Source organism: Megalops cyprinoides, chromosome 16 (genome assembly GCF_013368585.1).
Source record: "Megalops cyprinoides isolate fMegCyp1 chromosome 16, fMegCyp1.pri, whole genome shotgun sequence".
In the NCBI taxonomy this organism is placed as follows: domain Eukaryota; kingdom Metazoa; phylum Chordata; class Actinopteri; order Elopiformes; family Megalopidae; genus Megalops; species Megalops cyprinoides.
In genome coordinates, this window is record NC_050598.1 from 30,443,069 (window position 1) to 30,465,923 (window position 22,855).

Here is a 22,855-nt window from a genome sequence, read left to right on the forward strand (position 1 = left end):
TGTCTGCGTGCCCTCTGACCTCCCTGCGTCTGCGTGCCCTCTGACCTCCCTGCGTCTGCGTGCCCTCTGACCTCCCTGCGTCTGTGTGCCCTCTGACCTCACCGTGTCTGCGTGCCCTCTGACCGCACTGCATCTGCGTGCCCTCTGACCTCCCTGCGTCTGCGTGCCCTCTGACCTCCCTGCGTCTGTGTGCCCTCTGACCTCCCTGCGTCTGCGTGCCCTCTTACCTCCCTGCGTCTGCGTGCCCTCTGACCTCTCCGTGTCTGCGTGCCCTCTGACCTCCCTGCGTCTGTGTGCCCTCTGACCTCCCTGCGTCTGCGTGCCCTCTTACCTCCCTGCGTCTGCGTGCCCTCTGACCTCTCCGTGTCTGCGTGCCCTCTGACCGCACTGCGTCTGCGTGCCCTCTGACCTCCCTGCGTCTGCGTGCCCTCTGACCTCCCTGCGTCTGTGTGCCCTCTGACCTCCCTGCGTCTGCGTGCCCTCTTACCTCCCTGCGTCTGCGTGCCCTCTGACCTCTCCGTGTCTGCGTGCCCTCTGACCGCACTGCGTCTGTGTGCCCTCTGACCGCACTGCGTCTGCGTGCCCTCTTACCTCCCTGCGTCTGCGTGCCCTCTGACCTCTCCGTGTCTGCGTGCCCTCTGACCGCACTGCGTCTGCGTGCCCTCTGACCGCACTGCGTCTGCGTGCCCTCTGACCTCACCGCATATGAGTGACCTCTGACCTGAGCCCTAGGCTGTGTAGCATCACCAAAGCATTACCAAAGCTGTAAGAGACTGTTAGCTGGAGCATTAAGGCTGGTGAGTGTATCGATTCACACGTGGAATTTGGACATTTATGCAAGACAGTTTTTGCAAGACAGAGCGTGCCTAAGGTGGAGCGCTGGAACTTTTTGTGCTGCTAGCGTAGATAATTACTTACTTCCTGTGCAGAATATTGAAGTGTTTCCAATTTACTGAGTAGTGCCACCACATATCCCTTAATATATTCATTTTACCTTAACAAATTGATGAGGAAGGGCATCTAATGAATTTTGGACACCAGACAGCACCGTGCTCCGAGATGAAAAAAGCTTTTTTGGCAGAGTGCTGATTCTTTCAAGTGCTGTTTGTTTGGAATCACTTACTTCGAGACAGGAACAGAGTGATGTACATCTCCATAGCCACTGCGCAGTTTGAAAGGGTGGAGCAGGGATGCTATCGGGCATCGGCTTATGCATGTTCTGACCCTCCAGCGGAGATATAGTGTACTGTACGTAATGTTTCCCAGATGGAGCTGGGCTTGCCCATGTGCTGTTTGGCAGTAATTAGGGGAAAAAAAAAACATTTGTGGACTGATGCACAAAGGAGTGGTTTATCTTTGGATAGATGAGCTGGATTTGGGTGAGGTCCAGAATTGGAGATGAGATTGGAACTGCATCTCCCTAAACAGCTATACGAACAAGCTTCTATCTAGTGGTAGAGATAGAGATACAGGCTCTATCAGGGGTAACAAGGCTGTGCTTGATGTTGAAAGTTTTGTTCCTCTGCTGTTGAACCAAAAATTCCCTAAAAACCAAACAATCCTAAAAACTCCCTAACTCCTCAAAAACTTCAGTAGCAACCACAACTCAGCAGCCAAACCAGACAGGAATGGAGAGGGAAATCTCTTTTATTTATTACTTCTGTGCAGCAGTTATAAAATCTGACCAAGCACATACCTCTATTTTCCTTTCAGTCAGGTTTCAGATATGTAATGACGGCCTGTAGAAGGACTGGTGATTGGTCAGTGATTGGAGCTCGCACCTGTGTCTGTGTTCAGGTGGAGCCCTTCTTCATCAGCCTGGCCCTGTTCGACGTGGCAAAGAGCTGCAAGATCTCGGCCGATTTCCACGTGGACCTGAACCCTCCCTGCGTCCGGGAGATGCTGGCGGAGAGCTCCGTCCAGGCAGGTTCAGACACCGACGGCACCGGGGGCAACGGACTGCCCATCCTCCAGAGAGTGTCCGAGTCGCTTCTGCGTTTCCCCACACAGGTACCACACACCCTCACCTGCGCTGGCCTCTCCACACAGGTACCACACACCCTCACCTGCGCTGGCCTCTCCACACAGGTACCACACACCCTCACCTGCACTGGCCTCTCCACACAGGTAGAGTAAACTGCTGTGTATCCAGGGCTACTTAGAACTTATCACTTGTGTATGTATTTAATGAGACTTTGAACTTATCATTACATACATGTCCATATTAATGACTTATAGAGATGGAAACTCACTGAGGCAGTCCTGGTTGAGTTCCTGACTGCTTTATTGGTATGACTGCAGTGCAGTTTTATGGGTAGACCCATTATGCTTGCTTTGCTTTATAAAGTGATGGTGTGTGGAGGGGACAGTTAAGTCACCTTTAAGAGTAAGAAAACCCCAGTGAATCTGAGAGTAGAGACTGACAGTGAAACAGGCTGAAATGACTGAAACAATGTTCTAAAACACATTTATTCCATTTAATGTCAATTTAAAAAAACAGCTGTGTCCAATTATGATTATTATGTAAATTTTTATGGCACATTCTTTTATGATATATTCTTCTTTGTCCCGCAAATTCACTATAAAATCAGCACACGCACTTGCAGAAATATTTACAGCACCCGTGTAGTTCACATAGCTACATAGTGTTGGGTCCTGAGAATGGTTTACCCAACATAAGCAGAAATGCCTCCTGTAAATGAGGGTGGGGGGGTAAAATGCCTCTGCATGCATTTCCCAGCACGCATTGTGTGTGTGTGTGTGTGTGTGTGTGTGTGTGTGTGTGTGTGTGTGCGTGCGTGTGTGTGCGTGCGTGTGTGTGCGTGCGTGTGTGTGTGTGTGCGTGTGTGTGTGTGTGTGTGCGTGTGCTGCCCTGTCCCTGGGGACTCTGCAGGTCGATGGAGTGTCAGATACCACGCGTCACTGTGCCTCTCCCCGCTGCTGCCGCCGCTGCCGCTGCTAACGGAAAACTGCAGCCAGCTGAGCAATTTTCTCATTTGCGCTCCCCAGCCTCGGGGTCATGTGAATGTGCTGAAACCGTGTACAGGCATGTCCCATGTTTACACGTGTGTTCGGGGGGATCCAGGGGGTGGGTGGTCATGGGGGCATCCGTCTGACCAGTCACCTTCACACTGCCGATATTGTGCAGAGTCAGGGTGGATCTTGCTGAGCCCCGAAAATAAATCACTCCTCCTCCTCCTCAGCCCGGCTCCTTCAATATGAACACTTATTAGTGCTTGAAGGTTTATGATATTAAAAACAGGAATAACCCAAGCTGAGGTATAGTGTTTCTTTGGCAGCCGAGGGGTGTGTTGTGCTAAGCTTTGGTGACATTCCACAGTTCTCCCTCAATCCCCGTAGCCTCCAGCAGTACTGATCTCTGATCAGTGCCCAGAATCCTTTTTCTTTTTTTCCAGTGGAAGCATTCCCTTGGAACGCTGCGCATAGCATCTGCTTCAGTGTGAATCGTTAGCTCCCTCTCTGTTAGCGTTAGCATCAGCACTTGGATTAAGCTCTTCCAGATGGGACCAGCAGAGAGTGTGTGTGTGTGAGTATGTGCGTGTGTGTGTGTGTGTGTGTGTGTGTGTGTGTGTGCGCGCATGGGCAGTCTGTTCCCAATTAGCATTAGCGTTAGAGCGTTTGGTGTGATTTACAGGTCTGGGGAAGGTGCCCCCCCCCGCCCCTCCCCCCTGGGGTTAGCCGCTTTGCTCAGCTGCAGGGGCACTGTCTGCTGGATCAGCTGCTCTAACAGGCCCCCCCCCGGGTGCTGGGCTTCCGCTCCCACGCTGGAAACATGACGTGTATCTGTGACGCTAACAGCACAGCGTAGGGCAGGAGGGAGGCCAGGCGCCGGGTGGTTTTCGGAAAGGGTATGATGTGGCGTTACTCTCCGGTTCGTCACACAGGGCGTGTTCTGGACCCCGGGTGCAATGGCGGTGTGTTTCTGTGTCGTCTAGAGCGGCGCTTCGGCTGTGTTTTCCAGGGATGGAACGAATGATTCAGTCTCTGTGCAGCTACTTGCCTAACCCTTCTGAATGGACTTCCTGTGACTTACCGTGGATGAGAGTGCTGCCAAATGAGCAAATGTGAATGTACACCAACACCTACGCTCCAAAGCTCTGCTCTCGTCTGAGCACTGATTGTAGATCAACGTTGAGTGGTTCAGCCTTCAACCTGTGAGCAGCTGGCTGTAGCTACAGTTCTTATGCTCTTTATCAGGGTTCTTAGAAACCAAACCTGCGGTAGTAGATTCCCAAAACCCAGTATAAAGTCAGGGATAATTTTAAGGATGATGTCAGCTGTGTGCCACTGTACAGTACTTCTCCCAGTTATTGATCCATGTTATTTATTCATCAGTCCATTTAATAATTAATTAGAAGTCTTACAATTTTACGTCTTACTGATTATGTAACCCATTTGTACTGCTGGAGCTGCAGCAATTAAGCTAAAGGGTACAGAAACTGTCATCCTCGGATTTGAACCCCCAACCCCGCAACCACCCCATGCTAATAGCACTGTAATGCTATCACAGGGTTCACTGTCACTAATGTCTCCCTGCCTCTCTGTCAGCTAGGTTTCTCGGTTAGAGAGAGAGCGTTTTTTGATGCATCTGTGTTTGTGTGACAGTTAGTTTAAATAAGCAGTGGTTGACCTCACCTCTTTGTCCCTAAAATAGTTCCAGGGCTGTTTGAGGTTCCTGTACAGGCGTGGCCGTGGAAGGCAAAACCTCGAACCACAGCCAAGAGATATACAAAGCGCACGGCTCTGGTACCTTACAGATGTAAAACGTTCACAGCTCTGGTACCGTAGAGATGTAAACTCAGCTCATGGCTGCACAGATATATAAAAGGTGTACCGCTGTTGTGCTTTTGCAGTAAAGTGTGTCAGAATCAGATCTCTCTAAATAGATTTGTGTTCTCTATTTCCCCACCCCCTAACCGCCTCCCCATCCTGACCTGCAGGGGATATTCTCAGTGACCAACCCGCACGCCGACATCTTCCTGGTGGCCCGCGTGGAGAAGGTGCTGCAGAATGGGATCACACATTGTGCTGAGCCCTACATCAAGACCTCCGACGTCAGCAAGGTTCGCCACCGCGTCCGCCCCCCTCTCGCCCTCTCGCGCCGCGAGCGGAGAGAGCGACAAGCCGTCAGACAGGCCGAGGCCCCGACCACAGCCCCCCCCCACACAACGAGAGCCCCATCGCTCTGCACCAATCACGCGAGCCGAAGGCCGCTCCCTTCATTTCCTCTTCAAGGCCGTCTGTGGTCGCTCTCTGGAGAGAAAAAAAATTTACAGATACTTGACTTCACACGAAGTACATTCATTTGAAGTTGTCTTTTAAGGTTCAGTAGGTTTTTGGAAATTAAAGCCAGGGGAGGTGTTTTGATGGGTATACCCAACACATTAAACATACTCTATCAGGTTGTTGTATACATATATACTGCTCCAGACCACTGGATGTAGATCAGTTGCATTTTTTCCACATGATGGTGGGAGTGAGGTTCAGTAACTGTGTTTCACTCCCCAGGTTTTTGTAGCACTCTTTGCAGACTGAATGTCACACAGAACTTCCTAGTTGCCTGTTCCAGCACAGGATTTAAAAACTGGAGCATGAGAGTGTTTATATATTATATGTATTTATTATTCCTTCCCTGTTTGGTGCTGCCATATGGCCTTACACATCCAGGGAGTTTTTCTCAGCGCTGCTTCAGATAGATGCTCTCTCACTTGCTGTACTGTAAGTTCCCCACTGGCTGATATTTGGGTTTTGTGCAGTGAACCTGAATCAGCTGTGTGGGGTCAGAAAGCACCTGTAGCCAGGTAGCCTTGTGAAGACTGATTGACATAAATGGATGTTTGGCATGTGTTTTTGATGGGGAGCCAAGGGTGTGCCCTGGGTTATTAATTTATCCGAGCGTAGCCAGAGGAGCTCTTTTGCCTCTTTTGACTTTGATTGATTCTACAGTCTGGCTCCTCCTGTCTGAATTGCGCTGTACGGCAGAGACTGTTGTGTGTGCTTGTAAGGACAGAGACAGAGATGCTGTGTGTAGCTCTGTGCTGTGGTAGATGTGCTCTCTCTCGTTGCCATAGAGACAGAGACGCTGCTGTATGTCGCTCTGTGCTGTGGTAAATGTGCTCTCTCTCGTTGCCATAGAGACAGAGATGCTGTGTGTCGCTCTGTGCTGTGGTACATGTGCTCTCTCTCGTTGCCGTAGAGACAGAGACGCTGTGTGTAGCTCTGTGCTGTGGTACATGTGCTCTCTCTCGTTGCCGTAGAGACAGAGATGCTGTGTGTAGCTCTGTGCTGTGGTACATGTGCTCTCTCTCGTTGCCATAGAGACAGAGACGCTGTGTGTAGCTCTGTGCTGTAGTGTCGTGTGGAGCATTCTCTCTTGTCACACAGGCAGAATGTGATTTGTGTGTGCTCCTGCAGACTGCGCAGAAAGTGCTGAAGGCTGCAAAGCAGACGTGCCAGCGCCTGGGCCAGTACCGGATGCCTTTCGCCTGGGCAGCCAAGTAAGAGTGACCTCCTATAACCTGAGCCCTGGTCTGAAATGAGTTCTCCCTCAAAAAGGGCTAGTCTGTTGACGTTTCCTGACAGGTGTGTAACAGTTTATCTGTGGTTCAGACAGGTGTTTAAAGATGCCCAGGGGAGCCTGGACATGGATGGGAAGTTCTCCCCTCTGTACCGCCAGGACAGCAGTAAGATCTCCACTGAAGACCTCATGAAGCTGCTGGCAGAGCTCAAGAAGTGAGTCTGTGTGCATGTGTGTGTGTGTGTGTGTGTGTGTGTGTGTGCGCCTGTGAGTGTGTGCGCCTGTGAGTGTGTGTGCATGTGCGTGTGTGTGCATGTGCGTGTGTGTGTGTGTGTGTGTGTGTGTGTGTGTGTGTGTGTGTGTGTATGTGCGTGCGAGTGTGTGTGTGTATGTGTTTATATACAGACACTGATTCTCTGTGTTTTTCCTGCTTCTTCCTGCAGGCCAGAGAAGAGCAAGCTGCAGATTATTCCCGGGCAGCTGAACGTCACCATCGAGTGTGTACCCCCAGATTTCTCCAGTACGTAACCTCTTTATGGTGGTACCCCCATTTCACACCCCCTGTAGCCCTGCGTGTGAGTGCTATACACTGCATGCCTTGTTGCTCCACTCCAGCATCGGCAGATCCTGACCACTAATGCATTCCGTTATCTCTCTCCTTCATTATCTTTCAGTGTCTTTCAGTTGCAGGGAGAGGCAGTTGGCATGATATTACAGCTCAGTGCTTTGTATCTTGACTTCCTTTTACTTGCGGTTTTTGCCAGCTGGCTTTCAAATGAGGGTATTTGCAAATCAGAAGATAACTGGCTTTGTACAGCGACATTATTTGGATAAATGTCCACTCTGGTGCCTCCCCCCTCAGATTCGGTCACCTCCTCCTACATCCCCGTCAAGCCCTTTGAGGAGCAGTGCGAGAGGGTCTCCGTGGAAACGGACGAGTTCCTCCCTGAGGAGGCCAAGTACAACCACCCCTTCACCGTGTACAAGCATCACCTCTACATCTACCCCCTGCAGCTTAAGTACGACAACCAGAAGACCTTTGCCAAGGTAGAGCTCCAGCCCCCATGGAAGGCCTCTCCTTTCAGCCTGGCCTGGAAAAAATGCGATAACCCACGCAAACATCATGTGTGGAAAATGTTTTTTCAATGAAAGGCAGATGAAATCCGAAGAACGCTATTTGTGGTTCCATCAACTTAAATGTTCTTTTGAGATGACAGTGTTTTGTCCAATGATTTCAGAATTGATTTTGTTTGAATAATCAAAATATGGGTTATATGCATTTCAAGATTGAAATCAATTTACATTTATTGTAAGAGAGAAATACAGTACTTAAAAATGAACCTCACTCTTTATTTGAACGTGTTCAAGCGCACAAAAAAAGTTAGTGGATCTCCCAGGCTGCTAAAAAATGTTTCTATGTCCACCCAAACTCCCACATCTGCAAAATGTTACTACATCCAGCCAAATTCTCACACCTACCAAACAAACCTTTAACTCTTTTTTTAAACAGAAACATGATATTCCCATGTTATTTCAGGCTGCAGTGTAAAACTCTTACTTGTGTATGTACCTGGCTTTTTGTCAGAGGGTCATGGAGGTAAATAAGTGACTGAGCTGTGGGATGTTTTTTCCAGGCGAGGAACATCGCCGTATGCGTGCAGTTCCGTGATTCGGACGAAGAGGGCGCCGTCCCCCTGAGGGTGAGTCCAGAGTTACAGTTAAAAAGCTACCGCCCGTAAGGAAACTGCTGTGCTACGCTCAGTCCTCAAATCTTACCCAAAAGCTCAAGGCCCTCTCTGAAAGGGGAGGGAAGGGATCAGATAAAAGCCGGTCATTACAGCTGGCAGGCCAGAAATAACGAATGTTGTCTGTCTCTCTCTCTCGCTGTGTCGGCAGACAGCTCGAGAACAGTAAGTGCAGCTCCAAATATTTGTGGGTGGAAAACTGCTCTGGAGTTATTTTTTCCACCAGAGAGGAAAAAAAAGATTTAACAGGGCTGGGAGCACTTCCACACGCTGTACAGTAGCACACTCCCTCTTCAGAAGCCACAGAAAGCCAGGCTCTCGCTGCTGAGACTTTAGAGTCGTTAGCGTCTGTGGAGGCCCAAGGTCAGAGCCACACCTCACCGTCGGTTTCATCAGAGCGCAGGGGAAGTTTGGAGTTCCTAGAGTTATGCAAGGAGGAGGAAATGACCAACAGAATTAATGACAGCCACGCGAGGCTCCAGCACGTGCCTCCGTTACCCACAATCCTCTGCTTTTCAGCCCCAGGGATGCCGATGGTTCAGACTGAGGCGCCCTGTGGTGGCTTGCTGCATTCCTTTCCCTCACGTAAATACCCTCCACCCCCAAAAACTGCACTCTGAGTTTCCGGTCTTTACTTTTTCAAACTGCTGTCGGGGTTTCCTCTCTACACTCTCTCTAATTGCCCCTCCCCAGCCTGTGATACCCCTGTCTGTGGCCCCTCTGTCCCTCCCCAGCCTGTGATACCCCTGTCTGTGGCCCCTCTGTCCCTCCCCAGCCTGTGATACCCCTGTCTGTGGCCCCTCTGCCCCTCCCCAGCCTGTGTCGTGCAGGGCAGAGATATGATACTGGGCTTTGGCCAGGAAATCTGCATCACATGCAGAAGCTTGCGGGGCTCAGCTGGTCTCTGGGCACACTCGGACTCCTCCCGCCTCTCCTTAACCCCCTCAGCCGCCCCAACCTGCAGGGCCGCAACCAAAACACCATCCGCACCCGTCCGCTGTCATACGCACGGTTGACACACATATCTGTTTAGTGCTTGAAAGTTGAAACAGCGTGGGTGAAATCTGTAAGCATTTAACTGTCAACCCCCAGCCTGATACAGATAAACATTTACCTTGGCTTCATTTTCTCAATTTCTAAATAACAGGTTTCTACACGTTTGAATGCTGAACAAATCTTGAATCTTCGATTTGAGTGTGTTTTTCCATTTGTGGCTGAGTGTGTGTCTCAATGTCGTTGTGTTTTGGTTTTTCTACGCAATACCAAATGTTATGTCACAAACAAGTGTGCGTTATGGAATTTTTAGAGGCATATATGTGTGTGCGTGAATGTATTGCCAAGTGTGATGTAATTGAATGTTGTATTTATATATAAGTAGGTGTTCTTCTGATTTTAAGATTATTGTTAGATTTTTTACATCAAGGCCTTACCTGTTGTAGCTGAAACACACTCGTTTGGCACTGACGGTGTGTGAGGCAGCATTAGGCGCGTTGCTAGTGTTGTGATGCAGGCTGTTTGTGTTTCAGTGTATCTACGGAAAGCCGGGAGAGCCACTCTTCACCACCAGCGCCTGCGCCGCTGTCCTGCACCACAACCAGAGCCCTGAGTTTTATGACGAGGTGAGTCACCGGCAAAACCAGGACGAGGGCGCCCCACAAAAAAACCCCCAAATTCCTCCTTCGCCGTGTCTCTGCGAACCGAAACAAGCCAAGGCAGCACACAGCCTCATCTCTTACAGCGCAGCTCGTCACGTTGCCGTGAGAATGGGACAATATAACATACAAAAATACAAGGTTTCTTCCCAAAGAAAGCCAAACTTTACGGGACACCTTGAGGTATTCTCTGGTAAAAGAGCAGTACAGGAAGTACCCTTACTGTTATTGTTTAACACACTTGCTGTAAGTGTGAAATCAAAGGTGGTACTCAGGGAAAGCATTCAGTTGTACGTGTGAGACAGACACCAGGTGAACACACTAACGAGGCTGATCTGTTAATGCTTGGTGTAGGCAAACCTTAGGCAGATCTTCCTTAGGGTTTTGTTTTCCTGTAGGGCTGCCTTAGGTGCCATTTCAGGTGCTTGTTGAGTGTAACGGATGGAAAGACCCAACAGGGATGCAGGGTGGACACGTTAACCAGTGGTGTGAATAATCAGAGGTGCTTGGGAGAGTAGCAGTGAGTGTCCGAGTACCTCTGCACACTCATCATCATACTCTAATCCCGTAACCTCGTGCTGCGGGCCCGGGCTGCCAGGGGGAGAGCGATTATCCACACCTCACAGGTCAGGCATTCAGGGCAGACGTGGAGGCACGGGAGACGGGGGGGAGTCTGCGGGGTGGAACCAGGACAGCCGTGCTGAGGCAGGTCTGAGAGAGCAGGCCATATGGTGCGTCTGTCTGCGTGTGTGTGTGTGTGCGTGTGTGTGTGTGTGTGTGTGTGTGTGTGTGTGCGCGGTGTGTGTGTGTGTGTGTGTTTGTGTGTGTGTGTGTGTAACAGAGAGAGTGTGTGCAGTGTGTGTGCAGTGTGTGTGCAGTGTGTGTGCGTGTGTGTGTGTGTGCATGCGTGTGTGTGAGTGTGTGAGTGTGTGTGTGTGTGTGCTAGTGTGTGTGTGTAGGGATTAATGCTGCGATTATAACCCACGTTACCCCCTGTTTGGGGACCTGCACGCCCACAGCAATCTGATGTAGGTGCATGCGAAATGGCTTTTGTCAGGGTCGTCCCCGAACATTTCTGCTCCTCTGCTGCTTCCACCGCAGTGGGGGGGGTCTCCCGAGTCAAGCAACGTCAGTCTCCACCTCACAGTTCCCTGTGGAATCAGCAGTGCTTCATCTTCTAGATTCATATGAGTCTAACTGGAGCTTGAAGTTGTTTTTAGGAGTGTACATGGGAAAGTTTTAGCAGGACACACCGAGGTGCTCAGGAAGCGGCTATTTATAAAATAGAATTATACACTCGAAGGCAAATGCTTTCCCTGGATTCAAAGTTCTGTTATAAAATTTACCCAAGACACTTTTTTACTTGCAACCCATCTGACTAGCATACAGGGTTTTAGGGAGAGGGTTGATTGATTGATCACTGATGACTATCTGTGAAGAAGTAAGGGTGGGATATTGTGGGCAGGGCTCAAGGCTGATGATGTCATTCACAGTCAAGTCAGAATCTCTGACACATAGTACTGGTGCAGACATGCCACATGTTCTCTTCATTCATCACTGCCTGTTGATGCCCCCTGGTGGCCAGTTTTGGTATTGCTGTTAGGTGCTGCAGGCCTGTACAGTGTTGTCCCATGACTAGAGTCTAGAGTGTGGCAAAATTAATGTGAACAAAAAACGCTTTTGTATTTAAAAGAAAAGGACATCTTTGTTCTCTGCCCTTTTCTTAGCCTCCGATTTTTTTTGTCATTGCCTAAGGTTGAATTTGATCATTTAGTCTTACACTGTATGTATGAGTGGAAATGATAGTGCACTCTCTATAGAGCAATAGAGAGTGTCTTTTCCAGCCATCATTGGAGCTACTGATGTCATATCTTTGTTCATATTCAGAGCACCCCCTTTAAGCTAAGTTTATTCAAATTTGAAATACAGTACAAATATTTAAAGGCAGCGCTGTGCTTCCCATGATGCACGCAGTCTTGACTATGTGTGTTTGCAGATTAAGATTGAGCTGCCTGTCCACATTCACGAGAAGCATCACATCCTGTTCACCTTCTACCACATCAGCTGTGAGTTCAGCACCAAGAAGAGGGAGGGAGTGGAGTCTCTGGGTAAGACCGGCCTCACCTGGTCCAGCGTGTGCTAGTCCTGCTTCTGTCTGCATTAACTGTGTGTATTTTACCAGCTGTAGTGGCTGTGTGTACTGTACCACTGTCAAGTATTTGTGAGCTGAAGCGGATGTGTGTGTATGTGTGTTTGTGTGTTTTATAAGTGTGTGTGAGCTATGACAATGCTTGTGTGTAATTACTCTCCCCAGATAGTATGTTATTAGTGTGTACACTCCTCTCTTAGTGTGTTATTAGTGTGTACACTTCTCTCTCAGTGTGTTATTAGTGTGTACACTCCTCTCTCAGTGTGTTATTAGTGTGTACACTTCTCTCTCAGTGTGTTATTAGTGTGTACACTCCTCTCTCAGTGTGTTATTAGTGTGTACACTCCTCTCTCAGTGTGTTATTAGTGTGTACACTTCTCCCCCAGATAGTATGTTATTAGTGTGTACACTCCTCTCTCAGTGTGCTATTAGTGTGTACACTTCTCTCTCAGTGTGTTATTAGTGTGTACACTCCTCTCTCAGTGTGTTATTACATTTACATTTACATTTATTTATTTAGCAGTTATTAGTGTGTACACTCCTCTCTCAGTGTGTTATTAGTGTGTACACTCCTCTCTCAGTGTGTTATTAGTGTGTACACTCCTCTCTCAGTGTGTCATTAGTGTGTACACTCCTCTCTCAGTGTGTTATTAGTGTGTACACCTCCTCTCTCCTGGCAGTGGGTTACTCCTGGGCTCCGCTGCTGAAGGAGGGCCGGATGCAGTCCTCAGAGCTGCAGCTGCCTGTGTCTGCCACCCTGCCCCCGGGGTACCTGTGGGACAAGAGCCAAGACGCCAAGAAGGTGGGTCTCCTCCTCCTCTCCTCCTCCTCACCCGGCAAGGGCTCCAGACCTGCTTTGTGAAAAAGGACACTTTCCCTTCCCTTACTCCATCTGAACTCTGCTCTGAGCTCTGTTAAACTTTATGTCTGCGGGTGTTTGAAAATGAAATCCAGGGAAAGTTTTGTTTGACTTCCCAGTCCAGCGGTGCGTGAATCATACCCACCTGTGACCAGGTCGACGCTGTGGTCACGCGTCAGATGGACTAGGCCTTAGAGGGACTGTGGATTTTTGTGTGCTGTATATGACCAAACCCTTTTTTTGGATTTAATCATGGCAGAGAACAGCGCTGGCTGCCTTTCACGCTCTAATCTCAGTCACACTCTAAGAATGTATTCTAAATCCTTTGTAAAGAACGCATAACGTTTATTAATATTATACAGCATCTGTATAAATGAGCAAATGCATCATCTCATGAAGGAAAGCCAAACATATTGTGTGAAATGCCGTTCTCATATGATGCCACTAGCGTGACCCTCATAACAAAATCCCTTCACAAGTGCTTATGAGTTTTAAAAAGTGTTGATGAGGGCATCACACATGCTTCTTAAAGGCTTAAGGGTATACATACTCGGTGTGAAGTGTGACCAAAATCCCTGAAGTGCTCTGATTCGTGCTCATTTCCTTACAGTCAGCGCCGGACATTAAGTGGGTGGAAAACGTCAAGCCGCTTTTTAAAGTGCGGACGCAGGTGGAGTCGACCATCTACACTCAGGTACGCCTCTCATTACACCGAATATCACCACTGCACAGTCTCATTCTCATGTTCAAGCACGCACTGAAGATGCTGCCATTCAGTCCAATTCAGATATACCTCTTAAATGGGAAGCAGTGTGGCGTAGTGGTAAGGAGCAGGGCTTTTAACCAAAAGGTTGCTGGTTTGATTCCCCACTGGTGTACTGCTGTTGTACCCTTGGGCAAGGTACTTAACCCACAGTAGCATCAGTAAAGATCTACCTAACATAAATAACATGCAAGAATTGTAATCTATTTAAGTCATTCTGGGTAAGAGCATCTGCTAAATGACAATAATGTAAAGTAAGGCTTCATAACGCTTCACAGCAGGATTCAGAAATGTTTCTCTTCTGTTCATGGTGAACCAGCATCCTCCTTTTTGACCCCAGTCCTCCTGCTATAAGTTGTTAAATGCATTGAGACATGCCAATCGTTATGAAGCATCTTTTAGGTTTTATGTAGGTGTTACAAATAGCTATAATGGACCTTAGATGAATTGGGACCTCATGTTCATCATGATTATGCCTGAATGAAATGTCCTAGTGGCTGATTGGTGCTTTGTGGTACTTTGTGTGCTCTGATTGGTCCACTATAGGACCTCCACCTGCATAAGTTCTTCCAGCACTGTCAACTGATGAGGTCAGGCTCAGAGGACAGTCCAGCTGAACTCGTCAAGTATTTAAAGGTGAGACCGAAAAGTCCATACGGAGCACTACACTGCTTGCAGATCAATCTTTGTCTGTCCGTCTCTCTCTCCCTCTTTCTCCCGATTTCATTCCCTTTACCTCTTTTTTCTCTTTCTCAATCTCCCTGCCTCCCTCTCTCTCCCTGCCTCTCTTTCTCTCTCTCTCACTCATTCTCTCTCCTTTCATTTCATGTCCGCCTCCATCGTTGGCATGACAATGACATGTCAGCGTCACCAAATGAGGTACATAACACCCAAACAGAGTAATAAAGTGGAAACATAGTAACGAACTGTGTTAAACCAGTAAAACAAATCCCCCCCCCCCCCCCCCCCCCCAGTGCCTGCATGCTATGGAGACCCAGGTCATCGTTAAGTTCCTTCCAACCATCTTGGTCCAGCTGTTTGAGGTCCTCACCACGGCAACCAAAGAGTCCCATGAGATCGCTGTAAACTCCACGCGGTGAGTCTCTTGCCAGTCCCTAAGGAGGAGTCCCCCATTACTCCAGCAGAGGGCGCTCAGTCACACAATTTTTGTACTTATGTCAATACATAATATTAGCCTGTGACACAGAAGAGGGAGTTTACACTACTTGTTTGATTAGCAGATGCACTTGTCCTGGGAAAGTTATAGAGCTTACTTGAATGTTTCCAGCAGGATATTTACCTAAGAAATTCAGGTTTGGTGTTTGGTATGCAGCAGCCTGGCGTTTGCTCACACAGACTTGCGGTTGTGAGTATTGTTCTGTAACCGGAACTGCGTGCTTTGGTCCTGCAGCGTGATCATCCACATCGTCTCCCGGTGCCATGAGGAGGGTCTGGACCAATACCTGCGCTCGTTTCTCAAGGTACCCCATGAACCCCTGTTTACCCCGCGTCCCAATGCCATCAAACAGAGAGAGAGGGAACACGTGGGTGACACTGCAGCCCTGTTACTTCACTCAGCTGTGCTGTAAGAACTTCATAATAAAAGGCAGCTGAGTGCTGTGTTTGCGTTAAAATTTTGTAATGAACTCTTGGTGCCGCTTTTGACAGCGGGTACACGCATGACATAGCAGTGCCTGCTTTGATAGTAACCTGGGTGCCCCCCCCCCCCCCCCCCCCCCCCCTGTTGCACCCACAGTACGTGTTTGTGACAAACAAGGCGGTGGGCGGCAACTCGATGACCACACACGAAGTCCTGGCCACCGCCGTGACCGCCATACTGAAACAGACCGCCGATGTCATCACCAGCAACAAGCTGCTCAGGGTATGTGTGTGTGTGTGTTTGCGAGTGCATATGGGCATGTGTCAGTACGTGTATGTTTCAGTACGTCGTACACAACCTCTGAAGACACATAGAATATAAAGTGTCACACACAGGAAGTATAATGTATGAAAGTATAATAGTACATTATTGTCTTGCTGCAATTGAGCAGATTCTTGACGTGATTCCTATCTTATACAGCAGGTGGCGCTGTGTCACATATAACCAAATTTGTGGCTGACCCTATTATTACATAGCCTGGCAAAAAAAAATCCTCCTGGCATACTGCAGGAGCTGCGTTTCCAGCCATTGTCTTCTGAACAAAATAAACATTGATAATCTATAATTGCAGCTGAGGTGTGCTCGGTCAGGGGAGGGTAAATTACATGACTCAGACAAATAAAGGCGAAATCATTGCTGTTAAATTTCCGCTGCTTGTACGCACATGTGAAACGCACACAAAACCGCCCTCAGCCGCTGCTGTTCTCCGCACAGTGCCTTTTGCAGGCAGCAGAAGAGGCGTGTGAATGAATTTGTGTTGTTCTGAGGGCCTCTGTTTCCTCTCTTTCAGTATTCCTGGTTCTTCTTGGAGACCATGGCCAAGTCAATGGCTCAGTATCTCCAGGAGGGGAACCGTATGAAGGTGCGTGTGCACGTCGGCAGGGGAATTCCCCCGTCACGGCTCTTCTGTCTTTCAGTCTTCTCATTTCCCATTTCCTCAATGCCAGGTGAACAGCGCATTCACACACAGTGCATGTTCCCCAGGAATGTCATGCTGCCGTGGTTTTATGGACAGCCAGGACAAAGCAGGCACAGAAAGTCGTAATCGCTTGGTAAATGTCATACGGGCCCGAAAACCTGATATGTGGCAAGCTGTTTGGCCCCGGGCGGTAGTACTTCTGCTTTCTGGCCCCAGGGCTTACCCTGCTTCAACTTCCTCATTCTGAACGTAGCTCTCCCTGTCTCACTCTCTCTGTCTCAACGTGGCTCCCTCTTACCCAAGTCAAAGTTGCTTTATTGGCGTGCCAAAGAAACCTCTGTAATACATGAATAGAGAAAAAGGAACAAATAATAGCCCCCTTACTCTCTTCCGTCACACTCATACAGACTCAAAAGAATGTAGAATTTATTTTGTACACTTTTAGCATTATCATTATTGCATTTCATATAATAAGTTGTTGTGATTAGTGGTTAACTCATTTTTATCAGCTACCCCAGGATGGGTAGTTTACAAAACATATATGTATACAGCTTGTTACACAGTTTCCAATATGTCATTTGCCATGTACGTTTTACAACATTGCATACTGTGTGTAATGCATTGTACATAATTGGTTCTGCTACCGTACACTACAGTGTGAGCAATGTCTTTGAGGACGCCTGTTCTCTCACGCCCTCTCTGTTTTTAAACTGCCCCCGTTTAACGGATGCTGTTCTGGAAATGTGGGCCTCGGGGAGAGGGGAGAAGGTTTGCGTTGATGTGAGGATTGTTTGCACACATGGCCATGTAAAAGGCAATCTGAGCTGAGGAACGTTTGAAGCCTCTGTTGTTATGATACATCATCGCTCAGCTGCGATATGTGCAGGTTCACAGATGCGCAGTAGATGCACAGGTGAGAGACAGATGCAGATACTCTGGCAGGTACCGTGTCTCTGTAGAAATATTGAAGGGTTGTAACACTGTCCAGAAAGCCCTGTAAACCCAGAACTGGGAATAGTCGTGCAGTTGTTTGTACAGATGGAGCCATCTCTGTTATTTGTGTTGTAACTTTCTCGGAAGTACTTGTTGACATAAACCTGGGTGACTGAACTAGGCATTAGCAGTCTGCCACTGACTTCCTGCTGTCCCTTTCAACACGGATACACAAACAAGTCATTTTTAATATGAAACAAATACTCAAGCTAACTAAGGACACAGTTGCTGTGAATAGTAGGAGTATGAGTATAAGTAATAGTCACATGTTTTTCTAATGTTCTTTTTGTCAGGTGAACTGTTTTTTCCTGTTAGGCTAGTTTCCTAATTCCAAAGTCTAATTTAAATATTATTTTGTGTAACACAGTAATGTGCCGGCGTGAATGTTCATTGACGGTGTAATGTGGTGGAGTATGTGGTTGCCAGATTGGAGTAATTTTGGCGCGGGTGGGTGCGCGTGTGAACTCTCCTGCAGATTCCCCGCACACAGAGGTTCCCAGACAGCTACCACCAGGCCCTGCAGTCCCTGCTGCTATCCACATTGCCCCACATCACAATCCGGCACGCAGAGATCCCAGAGGAGGCACGCTGCATCAACCTGAGCCTGGCCAACTTCATCAAGGTGAGTCCACCTGTAACCTCTACCTGAGCCTGGCCAACTTCATCAAGGTGAGTCCACCTGTAACCTCTACCTGAGCCTGGCCAACTCCATCAAAGTGGGCACCCCTCAGTCACCTATTTAATCCCTGCATTCAATCAATATTTGCTGTCAGCTTCTACTTAAAATGAATGCAAGTGATGGTTATTTCTAATCACGCCCAGTGTTTTGTTCATTAACCTTGTGTCATGTGATTGTGTTGCAGTCTTGTCCATGAGGTGTAATTGTGAGGACTAATGATTGAATCCAGGGGTTAGTCTCAGGGTCGCCTGTTTTCCCTAATAAATTCAGCTAAGGGAATTTAGGCACCAGAAACCATACTTTTACAGGAAAAACGTTCCACACTGTTATAAGAAAAGGTTACTAGCTGCGGTGATTTTTGCTTCCTTGGAGGGGTAACTCTTTCGGGAGAACTGGTTTATCAGTCTTGAATGTTTGTCCTGAACTCTAATCTTGTCACTGTTTGTACCACTTGGAACTGAGTAATTGTTTCATACAATTTCGTATAGTTTTTTTTGGCAACACAAAGGTGGTTTATTTAGGCAGTCTGGGGATTCATGATTTTGTCCTGGGAAGCAGTAAGCACGGCCCCGATTCACCTTGGTGGCGGAACGCTGCATGAGTGGCCACCATGGAGCCTGACCCTGACCTCTGACCTCTCACACACACGCACATGCAATCACGTGCACATGCGCACACGCACACACACACAAGCCTGGCCCCTGACCCCTGACCTTTCTCTCAGTACAGTTCGTATCAGTTTAAATCAATTCAGTGTGCTTTATTGGCATGACAAATGTACATATTCGTATTGCCAAGGTAGTATATGTAACAGAGTAGTGCAACTAACAGTAATACAATAATGAACAGTAATGAAGAACACTGGTCCGCAATTTACATTTCCAATTTAACAGTTGGCTCTGAAATACAATACCAGTCAAAAATTTGGACGCACCTGGTTTTTCTTTATTTTTACTTTTAGAAAAGACATCAAAACTATGAAAAAACACAAATGGAATTGTGCAGTGAAGTGTTAGTGAACCAAAACTATCTTTATTGTAGATTTTTCAAATTAGCCAAAAAATATTTTAGTTATAAAGTAAATTTTTTTTTGGAAAGAAATTCATACATAGACATCGACTTCACTATTTACATTTTTCTCAGAAACAAATTTCAAGCATTTACGTATAACTCTTTACATAAAAATGTCTTTGAATGCATGTTTCCCATTATGTAAATCAGGTGTGCCCAAACTTTTTGACTGTTACTGTATATACAGTCTTGCAAGTGTCGTAAGGTTTGAAACTCAGGGAATTTTTATTCTTGGAATAAAATTTCTCCCATATCTTTGTTTTGTCCGCATTCGGTGAAAAGGTGTATCCGCCAGCCCATGACTGCAGCGGGAGCACAGCCTGTCCTCTCTGGGCAGCCAGGTCTTCCCGTGTCTGTTCTAAGTTGTGCTCCCTTGGGTGTTTACATGGGCCATGTTTTCCTTGCTTTATTACCAGTTGCCATGGTCAGCTACTGTGTACTGTCTGTCTAGAGATAAGTAGCATTCATGTTTATGTTGTGTTTTTGTGATTCTGTTCTAACTGGTGATATATTTTTGTTTTTCTTTCCTGTGATTTGGTGGGTTCTGGCCCTGTTTGAGGGTGGTGATGTTAGTGACTGTTAGTTCAGTGACCCTTGGCACAAGTTGGCTGTGGGGATTCCTTTCCATGTTCAGTTCGTGGCGGCTCAGGGCTTTGTAGTGGTATGAGAGGGGGTTGCTCCTTTTTAGGCGATTCTAGAAGTTAATGCCTTTTTTGGATGTTTAAAAATAAATGATATTGGCCTAATTCTGACCTGTATACATTGTTTGGTGTTTCCTTCCTGTTGCAGAAATCTGTTGCAGGGTTTCAGTCGGTTTCATGTTGGTCCTTTTTTCCCCATTTTACAAAATAATTTTTGTGGTAGTTGACCCCACACTTCACTGCCATAAAGTGCAATTGGCTCTATGACTGATTGGAATTTTTTGAGCCAGATCCTAGTTCGGTTTTCGATTTGAAATATGAATATTTTCGATTTGTGGCAGTTCATTAATATAGATATTAAATAGGGTGGGGCTCACACTGCCCATGCCTACTCCGTTCGTCAGCCTCCGATTTTGACTGTGCATTTGTTATTTGTAACCATTTACTTAATATCTGCACCACTTTCAGTTTGAAGAATATTACCTCATGCCAAATACAATTGCAAGATTTCTGTTAATTAAGAAAACAGGCCAAAAGCTTGTATTTTGGTTCTCATATTAGCCTATTAGGGTGTGCAGGAATACAATTTGACCTTTGCTCAAAGCATTGTGCTTAATCAGGAAGGATTTAAATCATGTTCAACATATTGCTGTTTGATGGCCCTTCCTCTGATGACTAAATTTTAATCATTAGGATTAAAATCTTTTTAGAATGTTTTTCTTCTCTTATAAATAGGGGTTATCAATTCTTCATTCCAGCTCTCAGGGAAATGGCCCACACTGAGGCCAACATTTAATAACTTTAGTATGGCCAAATTTGATTTGTGGTGGGTGGCTTACAGTCTACTTTTGGATACAAGGACCTGAAAAAAATGGCAGTAATGTGTTTTGCATAGTCTACAGTTGTACCGCCAAGGTTTGAGCTGTCAGTGTAATGTCCAAAGTCATCACCTGCCAATGTCAGTGAACAGACCCAGGCCCTCGAGACTGCCGCAAAGGTTTTTACCAGCTGTGTTTCTATCCTAGTTGTTGGTGGGGGGAATAAATAGGAAAGTGGTTATATGAAGGATATTTCCAGTAAGGGGAAGGGGTCCAGGCTTGGCTGTCGGCTCTGACAGGGAGCGTTTGGTGCTTTCCTGAGGTCTCTCTCTCACTCCATTTGTGGAGGAGGAGAAGAAGAAGAGTATTCCATGTAAATTCAAAAAAAAAATATTTTTAAAGTAACTGGGCAGAAACTTCCTGCCCATTGTCTTTCAGGCTGTGGCGCTCAGATATATACCGCCTTGCCAAAGTGCAGCGTTTCCCCTTCCCAGAAGCATTTGTACTTTCTCTTCATCTTATGATTTCTTTCTCTCTCTCTCTCTCTCTCTCTCTCTCTCTCTCTCTCTCTCTCTCTCTCTCTCTCTGCCCCCCACAGCGCTGTTTTACATTTATGAACCGTGGGTTTGCCTTTAGCCTGGTCAATGACTACATGTGCGGCTTCAGCCTTAAAGACCCCAAGGTATGGTACTGCCAGAACATTTGCAAATTACCACCATGTCTTCTGATAATGACTACAGCAGCACTGTTACGCAGATGATCATATTATTGAAGTGTTTCCAGTAAACAAGGGTTGTGTGGCCAGTGGGTTGCCTGTCTAAAGTCTCCATGAGGCTTTTTGTCATTTGTTTGACAGACACTCATATCTAGGATGGCTTTCAAAGTATTCAGAAACATTCACTACAAAAAGATGGAGTACACAGAGTATCATAACATATAGCTACCTATCACAGAAGGCAACAGAATGGTCTTTACCAGTGGGCACCATTTTGAACAAATAGCACATTTGAACAAATATGTAAATACATAATAAATTATAGTTTCAGTACTAACCAGTTACATGTGTATGAAGTAAGTAGTGTCTTGAAACATCAGTCAGGTTTGGTACAATCACATTACAGACATTGATGAAAATTCTTAAACACCAGTGACAGCCACCACAGGGCATTATGGGTAGCAAACATTTTGTTATGAGTGTTGAACATTTATTCAGGTATGGGGACATCTTTATGCAGGTGTTAAGAATGACTATGTAGGTTTATGATAACCTGCCCCCACAATGCAACCCTGATGGTTGTGAATGCCAGCTGTCCTAGCAAATTGAATCTCTTGTTTTCAGTAAGCGCTGTTGTTTCCTGTGTCGCCGGTGTTTTTGTCATTCTGATTTTGAATGCAGCATGCTTTATTGACAAACGGCGTCTCTGAACAGGTGCTGACGGAGATGAAGTTCGACTTCCTCATGACGGTGTGTAACCATGAGCACTACATTCCTTTGAATCTGCCCATGCCGTTCGGCCGAACCAAGCTACAGAGAGTACAGGGTAGGTCGTGGTGTCCTGGACCGCCATCCTCACACACCTCTTCCCCTGTGTTATATTACCGCCATGCCAGCCACTGGAATGTCACCCCCCCTTCTCACGCCCACCCCTCTGATCCACATGCTTATACAACAGTCACATTACTGGTTGCATCTTGACGTAATTTGGCAGGGATTTTAACACGCGAAACGTGTTTTTCCTGCCCCTGAACCCTCACGTGTTATAGTGAAGTATGCAGGAAATGCACATCATTCATTTTTTTTTCCTTTCTGTTTTCATTTTTTTTTTTTTTGCCTGTGAGCAGACTTAATTTCGTACGCAGTGGAGCGTTTTGGTGCAGTAGGTAGGTGTCGCCTCCCAACAAGACCGCTGGGCATCTGAGAGGTTGGGCAAACATAAACGCTCCCCGACTAACCCGTCTGCAAGGCCTTCTCTCTCACGATACAGTCGCTTAACATCTATGGTTCCACTAACAGAGCCCTGTGCTTTGTAGTGCAGTAGAGTTTGGCATTATTTTGGCTTGAAATGCAGGTATGAGGGGAACGTGGCTGTATTTATTTTGAATGACTGACCTTGCCTGTGAGAGATTACCTTTGTTCCATTAAGCTTTACATGTTTCGGTTGCTGGGATCAAATTTCTCATCTGTCACTTGATTATTCTCAAGCTCTGTGCTGTCCTGATCTATTTAACCCCTGAATCACTGTGCAAGAAAGGAGCCAGGCAACCAAGCTCAGAAAATCTTGTGTTCAGCTATGCCTTGGGTTGTTTGTAGCAATAGCATTTGCACAGGAGCTCAGCAAAATGGGTGCAAAGCTGGTCATTAAATAGC

General features: G+C 47.0%; 1 protein-coding gene across 1 annotated transcript in view; it reads left to right on the plus strand.

The window, feature by feature from the left end:
* The window catches only part of dock11 (dedicator of cytokinesis 11), a 75,216-nt gene that overhangs the window by 17,967 nt on the left and 34,394 nt on the right, over positions 1-22,855 (plus strand). The window contains exons 12-31 of the mRNA XM_036547802.1: positions 1,798-2,010; positions 4,962-5,084; positions 6,436-6,518; positions 6,631-6,753; positions 6,982-7,058; positions 7,401-7,585; positions 8,173-8,238; positions 9,810-9,902; positions 11,932-12,043; positions 12,765-12,886; positions 13,554-13,637; positions 14,253-14,342; positions 14,681-14,802; positions 15,118-15,187; positions 15,463-15,588; positions 16,157-16,228; positions 17,754-17,900; positions 21,086-21,169; positions 21,917-22,028; positions 22,330-22,368. Of these exons, the coding sequence (XP_036403695.1) occupies positions 1,798-2,010; positions 4,962-5,084; positions 6,436-6,518; positions 6,631-6,753; positions 6,982-7,058; positions 7,401-7,585; positions 8,173-8,238; positions 9,810-9,902; positions 11,932-12,043; positions 12,765-12,886; positions 13,554-13,637; positions 14,253-14,342; positions 14,681-14,802; positions 15,118-15,187; positions 15,463-15,588; positions 16,157-16,228; positions 17,754-17,900; positions 21,086-21,169; positions 21,917-22,028; positions 22,330-22,368 (2,143 nt within the window). The remainder of the gene's footprint in view (positions 1-1,797; positions 2,011-4,961; positions 5,085-6,435; positions 6,519-6,630; positions 6,754-6,981; positions 7,059-7,400; positions 7,586-8,172; positions 8,239-9,809; positions 9,903-11,931; positions 12,044-12,764; positions 12,887-13,553; positions 13,638-14,252; positions 14,343-14,680; positions 14,803-15,117; positions 15,188-15,462; positions 15,589-16,156; positions 16,229-17,753; positions 17,901-21,085; positions 21,170-21,916; positions 22,029-22,329; positions 22,369-22,855) is intronic.